This window comes from Notothenia coriiceps, unplaced genomic scaffold (assembly GCF_000735185.1).
Source record: "Notothenia coriiceps isolate Sejong01 unplaced genomic scaffold, NC01 NC01_scaffold00019353, whole genome shotgun sequence".
NCBI classification, from domain to species: domain Eukaryota; kingdom Metazoa; phylum Chordata; class Actinopteri; order Perciformes; family Nototheniidae; genus Notothenia; species Notothenia coriiceps.
Window position 1 is genome coordinate 817995 of NW_011352054.1, and position 9616 is coordinate 827610.

The following is a 9616-nucleotide window of genomic DNA, read 5'->3' on the forward strand; positions in this document are numbered from 1 at the left end:
ACACAAACTTTTGCAAGGAAAACCCTGGATCATCATTCAAATCTTATGTTGATATTTTAAAGAACAAGATAAATATATAAGGAAAACATCTAATAGACATATTTAAAATTCTAGGGTAAGTGTTTTGTTGGATAACAAATATGATATTCTAGAAATGTTAAAGTAAAAAAGAAATTGTAAACAATATTATTAATAAAAAACGATTCATGGCAGTGGGGTCTGTGACTATAACTTTGAGAATTAATGTTATGTGTTGTTGAGGGCTTTTGCAAACCAGAACCGACTACACTATTTTATTTGTCTACTTAATTACTTGTTAACGCGTTGATTCATATCCACCCAGTCGAGCCACGCCGTGCAGGAAAAGTAGCAATCCTTTCTAAACCAACCATACCGGGATTCTGACCGGACCGACCAATGAGGACAGAGGAAACATGTAGCCCCGCCCCTCGCGAGGTTGGTAGGTTGCACCGTGCAGAAAGTCACCTCGTCGGTCAGACAGAAGCTAGCGGCGCTAACATGCTCACAGTGTTTCCTAGGGAAGGTCGAAAGTAGGATAGCGTCATCCATTCATATCCTTCAAGCTTCCTGCTATCAATTTACTGGACACCATCCTCCAAGTGAACAAAGGAACACTTTTATTTTAAAAAGTCTGTGGCTTTTTAAAGAAAGATCCTTAGCTTCCTCACCTCTTTAGCGAGCTAGCTTCTGTCAGTTTCCCAATACAGTCATGGCTGCACTGAGAGCCTCCTATCACCGGATTTTGGACAAGATCGAGCACAAACTGCCCGCAAAACTGAGACCCCTGTACAACCACCCAGCAGGTAATGTAGAGTTTATTATCCGGCTGTTTGGTTAGAGGACTGGGTCTGTGTTTGTATGTACGCATCTCCATAATCCTTCATCAAACATCAGCTCTGCTTGTACCTGATGTTAGACTGTATTGAGGTCATTGTTTTGATGGGAGAGCAGCTCAGTCTGTGAACAACAGCTGGGTTTATGACAGGAAAAGTATGAAGTTTATTGTGGTATTAAGTTGTGTATTTCTGAGGTACCACAACAAAGTATACTGGATCTTATGTAAGGGTGCTAATACATGTTGGAAGGTCTTTTAGGATTATATATTGTGCCAAACAACAGATGCAGTGTACAAATATCACTTATTTTAAACGTTATGATAACAGTGTTTCTACTTTTGTACATTTAAAATATAACTAGATCAGTTCCGTGTTCAAGAGGCTACATTTCTTAATTTAACCCCATATTTTAGTTTTTCTTATTTAATTTAAACGTTGTTTTTAGTTATCTTTATTTACACGGTATGGTTGATTGTAGTGAGCCACCAAAAACAGGAAGAAATAAACCACTTTAAATGTTAAAAAAAATATACAAAAATCTACTTACATTTTAGCCACTTGCATGTTATTGTCATCAGAATAACTAAAGTAGTTGACCCAAAACATTGACAATGACTGTTTATAGTCTCGTCTCATGATGATGAAGTAATTATTAAACAGTTGAATCTTATCTTATGTTCATATTAAAGATATCATTAACTATAACTGGGCTGCAGCTTCCAATTATTAAGATAAGATTAGAGCCTTTATTGAGCCCTAGAGGGAACAAGTGGTTTCGCAGCAGCAGAGTATGCATTCATAGATCAAGCAAATCAATAACCTAACCCTAACCCTGGTACACAAAACTAAAATAGACTAAACGATACAAAAGCGATTTGAATACAAAAACAAAACAAAATGTACAAAATCAAGGAAACACAGTGGTGTGTAAAGTCACACAGTTTATAGCATATTATAAAATGATATAGTATCAATCTGTGTACAGGCTTTCTGTTTGCTTTCTTCGGTCCAGAGCACTATAACACATTAACTACCAGAGAGAAAGCAGCTAATATTCACATTTTAAAAAGCTGAATTAAATGATTATTGCTTGATTAGATTTCTTTGTATTGTAAAAATGTTTACCAAATAAATCCCTGGCTTAATACACTTATTGTTGTACATCTAATCATGATTCAGCATAATGAATGTGTGTTAGTTTCATTATATAACATTGTACATTGAAGGAACAGTTAAAAAAGTTATAATACAGAAACCCTGTAATAATCCTTGAAGCTTGTCAACTAGGTCAAACTTATTATTGTAAAAACCCCTCTCAGTATAATGCAAAACGATTAACATCACCACAAACAGTCACTCTGCTCTATATCAGCCTGAGCTAAACACTATAACCTTCATGGAAGTGGGATTTGTTGCATTAGACTTCATTATGTTTGGATAGGAATATATAACACATTCAGCGTGTTGCACTTGCACACACATTCAGATCTGTTAAAACCTGACCTTAACTACAGAGATTAAGAAATCAGTCTGTGCGTCACAGGGACAGACTGATCTCCGTTGTGTCTGTGAGGCTAATGCAGAACTCGTTGTCAAGGACAGTTTTCAGAGCAGGTATGAAGGGGCGGAGACCGAACCACTCCCCCCCCCCCTCTGTGATGATTTACAGGCACAAGACGTCTAACTTTGTGTTTAGCCTGCAGCATGAATATGAGGGCAGATCATGGCAGAGTCCAGACCTGCAGCTCTTTATGCTCCTGTGAATTTGACCTTTCATAAGTTAATTAAGTTTATGCGAGTCCCACACAGATGGTTAGTTTACAAAAAACTAATATTATAAGTGGTGATATCACAAGTTTGGAAACCTGGTAGGAGGATTAGCTACACTAGGGAGGAAGTGTCCCTTAACTCTTAAGTCTTACTATATTATTTGTACATCAACGCTTATACATGACCTTCCCTATTTCATATTGTTTATTCATATGTCCTGGTATGGTATCCACCGGAAGATATGATATGTTGTTTTATTGCAATATTTTGCTGTCCTTAAGTTTATTGCCGTGTTGAATATCAGGTTTGTTTGGAATTGCTTATTGTTGTAAAGCAAAATATAGAGACCTAGTTCAGGTTGTTCCAAAAACAATGCCATCGTGTATCTGACACTCTGGCCTGACTCCAAACTCCAGGAGAAAGTTTAACTGTGAAATCCCACCGAATAATTCAACATCCACTGTGGCCCAAATGTCACGTTTCCATCTTGCTTTGTTTGTATTTCAGGTCCAAAGACAGTGTTTTTCTGGGCTCCAGTGTTTAAATGGGTAAGTGCATTAATCACAGGTTATATCAGTTCAAAGTTCAAACCATGCGTTATGTGTTGGTACTTGAATACTTTCAGGGGCCTGAAGATGATCTTATAAAGTAAACCGTTCAGAAGAAAATCCTCATACGTTTGTACTGCAGACATGTGTGTTTCTGCTCTCCTGTGCTGCTATTTATATCCCAACTCAATTGGGGTCAAGCACCAAACACGCCATCATTGTATAATATATAGTCTTATCAAATACAAATGATATGTTAACATACAGTGAATACATACAACATGTTCTCTTTCCTCTGCAGGGTCTGGTTGGAGCTGGTCTGGCTGATATGAGTCGGCCAGCAGACAAACTCAGTCTCTCCCAGTCTGGAGTGCTGACAGCCACAGGTAACAATACATCCATTTTATTATGAACTACACATGGAGACATAACCATTATTAAGCCTCTTTGTGTGCAATGTCTCAGTTTGCAACATCCATTGTTTAAAAAAGAGATAGTGTGATCTAGGGAAAAGTAACAGAAAAGGTAGCAGCATGAAATCAGCATTTCAAGATTCAAATGAATTTAATCTGTCCTGTTTTTATAAGTAAAGTATATACCTTACAGACATCATGGTCCTGGTAATGTGTACGTTAATTTAAAGTCAATCATATTAATACGTTTTTCGAATACGAGCTGTGAATTCGGTCAGTGCATTTATCAAAACGATCAGTTCAGTGTTCAGAGAATGTGATCAATGTGTGCTAAAGGTTGTCTGATGCTTCTGCTGTTGCAATATGTCTCTTCAAACAACTCTTATCTGTCACTGCTTTGCTAACACACAGGCTGTTTCCATCAGTGGTGTGCATAACCTTCACTCCCCTGTCCCTCCACCAGGCCTGATCTGGTCCAGATACTCGCTGGTGATCACCCCGAAGAACTGGAACCTGTTTTGTGTCAACTTCTTCCTCGGCGCCGCAGGATCCTCCCAGCTCTACCGGATCTGGAGGTTTGTGTTGTTGTGCTTAACTTAAAGGGGCCTTATCTCGGGTAATACCAATCTAATGATCAATACGTGATAAGCGCACAGTAGCACTAGTGGTCAATTCATTCCTTGCCTATTGCTGATTATAAAACATGGCCACAAGTTAATGTTTCGGTGCACTGCAGCTGATTCAGTAGTGAAGGTATAACATACACTAGCTGTCATGTGTGCTTTGTTTCTATGTCAACAATTAACTGAACTCCTGAGGGGGGATGAGAAGAAACATTTTCCATAAAGAGTAGAAATCATGTTGAATGCTGGCTATGAAATCATTACCTCAAACTAATTAAAAGTCCTGGAGAACAAGCTAAAGATAAAACATTGAATATAAAATAAATACTATAATATTAATCCTAAAGAGGAAATATGCACATTTTCAGGTTCATATCAGTATGTAGTGCCTCTCCTGGGACATGTCTAAAGCTTTAATGTTCAACAAGCTCTTTATTTTCCTCATACTAGCCTGTGCTGCAGCACCTCTTTTCACCCTCTGTCTGAAACCAGAGCCCAGTCTGCTCTGATTGGTTAGCTGGCCGGCTCTGTTGTGATTGGTCAACCGCTTAGAGACGTCCCTCTCCTTAGCCTATAATGTGTTGGAGCGCTAGCCAATAGAAGCGCAAGTGTTGCATAGTGATTTCACTATTTTACTAAAGTAAACAAAGGAGTCCAATGGAGGTGTCTCAGGCAGAGAGAAACTCCCTCTGGAGGAACATGCACAGAAACCTATAAACAAACTAGGGCTGTGAAATTAATCGTATTTTAACCGCAAATACGATTTTGGCCTGCCACAATTACGAAAACAACATAATCGGAAAAAAATATTATTTTGCTTTGCTAGGTTGTGACAGTGCACTGCAACATATTTGATCTAATTTATTTTAGTCTAACGGTAAGGTTAGGCAGGCACCGTAAGTTGCTATGGAAACAGAATGCTGAGAGAAACGATTTTCAACGGTTCTCTCGCTTAGTTTTTAGCTGGTTAACAAACAAAACACACTTTAATTTCTCACAACTTCTACTTTATCATTTGTTTCCTCATAGGTTCCACCAGGATAAGAAGGCAGAGGATAAGAAGGCAGAGGAGGAAAAGGCGCAAAAGGCCCTCGAGGCTCCGGAGTCCTGAGAGCTTCATCCTGATGCCACGCTGCGCTTCCTTCAGGGGACTGAAGCGGAGACTTCACTCCCCTCCATCATCTCCTCGTCGTCCCGTGTTAACACCCTGCCATAACCCTCCTTATACCACATTACGCCTGTCCCTGTTGGAAATGTGCACTTTCCCTCAAGTTTCACATTTCCTCAGGTTTTAAAAAAACAAAGAAGACAGACATTTTTTTTTTAACTGTAGTCAACACACAATCAAGAAATGTGGTCATTAACGCACAAGTTACCCACTTGTTAAACAACTTATGATTGTACATTCTTGAATTTAAGTTCATGCTTTATGTCTCGTGCACTACTTGGGAAGTTTTTGCATTTTTAACACCATTTTTTTTACGAGTAGCAATCAGTACCTCATGCAATCATTTCCCAAAAAATGTAACTCTTCGGGTTTGTGTTGAACGTAGTTTAAAGGGATGTGTTCTCCAAATGAAATTAAGGATTCATCACAGTAACCTCTCCATTTACCTATTTATAATTAGATTGCAGTTGTTGCATCTGTACCTCAGTGATTATTAGGTCAATTTTGATTACCATGTAATGATTCCTTCCATTTTAATGGCTTTTAATCTGTGTGAGCAAATCATTATTTATTAATCACTTGATGAAAACAAATATCTCTAGCTGTATAGAGAGATTGCTGTTATTTTCTGATTATTTATCAGGACTGCTTGAACCAATGCCACATATTTAACCTGTGCAACTTTTTATTGATTGTTACAGAGTCGACTAGCACCACTGAAATGCTATCGGCTCTTTATCAGAACAAGGTGTTATATATATATTTTTTAACTATAGTGTTTTATTTGACACGTTTCTACTATAGTTAAAATTATAAATTTTAATCCCCTGAATATTTGAGCAATAACTGGTGTCATCACTTTAAAATATGTCTGTATCTGCTGACTGTTTGAACAAATGGCACTTTGACGGTCGGTCATACTATGTCCTCCTAATAAAGCCTCTTTAACACCTGCCGTATTCACATCTCGTACATATTAGGCGACTGAAGCCAAAGTGGGGAGAGCTTTAAAGATTAGTTGATCTAAAGGTCAACCTTAATCTACAGGATTAGTTAAATACAAGTAGTCAAACATGTCTTCAGTAGAGATGCAGCTGATTCTTTTAATTATTGATAAATCTGCTTACTTTCATGATTCATGTTTGTCTTTAAAAGAAAAACTAAGGGCCATCGCAGTTTCTGAAGGCAAGTGGATCATTTAAGTAGTTTTAAAATGTGTTGTCAAACAAAAATATTCTATAGTATATCGTTTTTAAATAATTTCAAAAAACGGACGAGCACCTAAGAAAATCAGTTGCAAGGTGCTTGTGAATCGTTTTTCTGGAATTTTACCCATTAAAATGAATCATTTGATTATCTTGGCCACCATTTTTAAATCTCAAACCCACTTACATATAATTGATAGAAAACCTCCATAAACTGTTTTGTTAAAAGTCTAGGCAAATCTTAAATGTCACTTATCTTTTTGGTAGACTTAAAATGTTAAAACCAGCAAACAAAAACATGCATTTTGTAGATGTGCCCCGAAACAGATTTTGATCTAAACATTTGAAGCCCTAAAAATATACATCGCCACTGGTGTAATTTAAAGTCAACTGTTCAGGTGAAAGGCTTTAAACAGATGTGCGTCTCTAGCTATGTGATTATTTCTAGTGTAAACCATTAACCTTTATTACAGCCCCAGTGCTTTCAGAGCAGTTTACAGCTAACGTCAGATAATATGAAACGTTGTCGCCCTCTGCTGCTCACTGTCAGCACTACAGTTGCACAATGTAGATTATTCCCAGCAGCTAAAGTACCGCATACATCTAAACCTTTGCACAATGACAATCTTATTGCCTTAAGAATGTTCTGGTCTTCCCAATTACAGTATATGTAAATTGTAGTAGCTTGGGGACTGTTAAGCATCAGTTGAATTCAGTGGTTTGATACCGGCTTACAGCAGAGGGATCATTAGATTAAAATAGGCAGATTATGGTTCGGTGGAGCTGGATGACCTCATAACCCCTTTGTCCCTATACATGTCATGATTTTATTCCCCAAGACTACGTTTAGCAAGAAAGGAAAATTCTGTTCTGAGATCTGTCCCGTACATACTTTGGTGTTTAACATTACAACTTTTAATTTCACAATTTTCTCATAGGTATAGCCAGGATTTTTGATAAAAGAAAAATCACAAATATGTTGGTTAAACAAAAATGTTTTATTCACAACGCAAATGAAACGGGTTTAGCGTTTTCCACCGACACGGGGTGCGTTGATCTTCATCGTCTTGGCGACCTTGGGCTTCTGTGCAGTCTTGGCAGCCGACTACAGAAAGAAATACAGAAAATAGTTACAAATCCTCATAAAACATAAGGTTGCTCAATAATCAAGTGAATACTAGGGAGCAGGCAAACAATATCTTAACTATGTGATTCATAACTTTGAAACAACATGGCTTCCAACATATATTGATGAAGGCAAATAACTAAAAACAGCTCTATCTGTATGGCTTCAGATCTTACCTTTGCACTGGCGGCAGCAGGCTTCTTTGTTGCTGCCTTTGCCTTCTTGACCTCCTTGGCAGCCCTGATAGAAACAAGAGAGACAATCAGCCAAACTGAACAAGGAGAATATTTGCATACCATCTTCTGTCATCATGTAATCTTAATATTTGAAGAGATTGCTGAAAATAGATCCAACTAGAGAGATCCAATCACAGCAATAACAACAACAACAACAACGCATTGTCGAAAACAAACAAGTTGTGTCAATAGTTCCAAAATAAGGCAGAGATGTTTTTGTTGACAGGTTTTGATGCTGGTAATTTCCTAGACGACCATTGTACTTCATTGATAAGCGATTCCAGAAGAGCGTTTCAAGCTAAAACAAATGTGCTTTAAGTAATGCTACAGAAATAACCATCAAAACAAAGAGCCAATATTGTTTCTTAAAAAATAAAAACACATTCTAAGAGCAATTCTTTTTTTCCCTCGTCCAATTGAAAGATTGATGACATTAATCAATTTAAATGCTACAACCTACAGAGTTTAACTGACCTCTTCAGAATTGATATAATGTGAGGTTCTTAGATGTCCTTTAAAAGGTTGCAAAATGACAGCTGTTTGCAGGGCTAGCAGGGGCAGATTACCACGAGATGGCCGACAAAAGTTGACTCAAATTCCACAATTATAACTTTGTGATGTCTGTCCTGCTAAAGTGATGACCCCTTCATGTTTAAGTTATTCAGCCTGATTCAAGAGCAACCAAGAAACTGGACTAATCTTAGATAAAAGCATGTTTGTGTCCTCACCTGATGGCCTGCTCCCTCTGGGCCTTGCGGACCTCTGGCTTCTGGTTCCTCTTAGCCATGATCTCGGCCAGGGAGGCCCCAGTGATGGCCCTCTGGAACTTCACTGCACGACGGGTACGCTTCTTTGCGATCTCTTCCTGTTAACACATGACAAAAACCAACATTACCAACATGCCCACTTCTGTTCACTGAACCACCTGAAAAGGATCCTACATAACGAGTAGTTTACATAAAACATGCTGCGTTGAATCAGTAAACCTGCTACCCGATGGAGGTAAAAGCCGTGAACTGAACCACGACACTTTCTGATCATAAACTGCAGTCTACCTCTTTGCAGAAAGTTACCAACACTTGCATGTCTAGACTTTACTTTTAAGCGTTGGAATTCACTATTTTTCAAAATAGCAACATTCAACATATTTCTAAGCAAGTTGTAGAGACCCAATGTGTCATTGAATCAGACGGCACATAATACAGTCTGAGTTGAGAATGATGTAGCATGTAGGAGAATTTGGAGGCTGGCCAATGGAGAAATGTCATTTAAGACGTCAAGGACCAGTACTATGACCTCCTGTTGCTCTGATGGCTGGCGGAGTGTGGAGTGAGCACTGCTGCCCAGCTGCAAAACACGCAGTCAGGCAACCAGCAGCATGACACAGATCGACACCGTGCACACCGTTCACCTCAGCAAAGTGGACGAGTAATGAACCTGATTCCAATCAATATGGTTTTGTAAAGCCAAATTAAAATCCCCTATGTGTTGCACACAACAATGCCAAGTAGTGCCTTTTGAAACTGATAAAAAAGGAATAAGTAACCAGTCCAAATATCCTGCACCAGACTATAACTTGTTCATCCAACAGTGCAGCATTTAGAGCTTTAAAATCCCACCACACACCAGGTGCTGAAACAGTGGAAGCTGTTTTTGAGCAGTGAAGAACT

The 9616-nt window shown here is 38.4% G+C and overlaps 3 protein-coding genes across 3 annotated transcripts in view; 2 read left to right on the plus strand and 1 right to left on the minus strand.

The window, feature by feature from the left end:
* The first annotated feature begins 475 nt into the window (after positions 1-475).
* Positions 476-6331, plus strand: mpc2b (mitochondrial pyruvate carrier 2b). Its single transcript, XM_010778694.1, has 5 exons — positions 476-824; positions 3135-3175; positions 3477-3561; positions 4052-4163; positions 5241-6331. The coding sequence occupies exons 1-5, from the start codon at positions 731-733 to the stop codon at positions 5320-5322; spliced, it is 414 nt and encodes a 137-aa protein (XP_010776996.1). The 5' UTR covers positions 476-730; the 3' UTR covers positions 5323-6331.
* A 1232-nt stretch (positions 6332-7563) lies between these two features.
* rpl24 (ribosomal protein L24) lies at positions 7564-9031 on the minus strand. Its single transcript, XM_010778710.1, has 4 exons — positions 9020-9031; positions 8675-8811; positions 7887-7950; positions 7564-7689 (listed from the first exon to the last, which is right to left on the minus strand). The coding sequence occupies exons 1-4, from the start codon at positions 9029-9031 to the stop codon at positions 7609-7611; spliced, it is 294 nt and encodes a 97-aa protein (XP_010777012.1). The 3' UTR covers positions 7564-7608.
* Positions 9032-9324: 293 nt separating this feature from the next.
* LOC104951964 (DDB1- and CUL4-associated factor 6-like) overlaps positions 9325-9616 on the plus strand; it is a 16150-nt gene continuing 15858 nt past the window's right edge. The window contains exon 1 of the mRNA XM_010778711.1: positions 9325-9374. Coding sequence (XP_010777013.1) covers positions 9325-9374 — 50 coding nt within the window. The remainder of the gene's footprint in view (positions 9375-9616) is intronic.

What these genes read in the sequence shown, in the direction of transcription:
- rpl24 (XM_010778710.1), bottom strand. An exon ending in CAGAGGGAGCAGGCCATCAG is followed by an intron (nt 7,951 to 8,674) that starts GTGAGGACACAA and finishes TGTTTCTATCAG; the next exon opens with GGCTGCCAAGGAGGTCAAGA. An exon ending in CTGCTGCCGCCAGTGCAAAG is followed by an intron (nt 7,690 to 7,886) that starts GTAAGATCTGAA and finishes TTCTTTCTGTAG; the next exon opens with TCGGCTGCCAAGACTGCACA.
- mpc2b (XM_010778694.1), top strand. Translation starts at nt 731, where the DNA reads ATGGCTGCACTGAGAGCCTCCTATCACCGGATTTTGGACAAGATCGAG. An exon ending in GGGCTCCAGTGTTTAAATGG is followed by an intron (nt 3,176 to 3,476) that starts GTAAGTGCATTA and finishes TTTCCTCTGCAG; the next exon opens with GGTCTGGTTGGAGCTGGTCT. An exon ending in TGGAGTGCTGACAGCCACAG is followed by an intron (nt 3,562 to 4,051) that starts GTAACAATACAT and finishes TCCCTCCACCAG; the next exon opens with GCCTGATCTGGTCCAGATAC.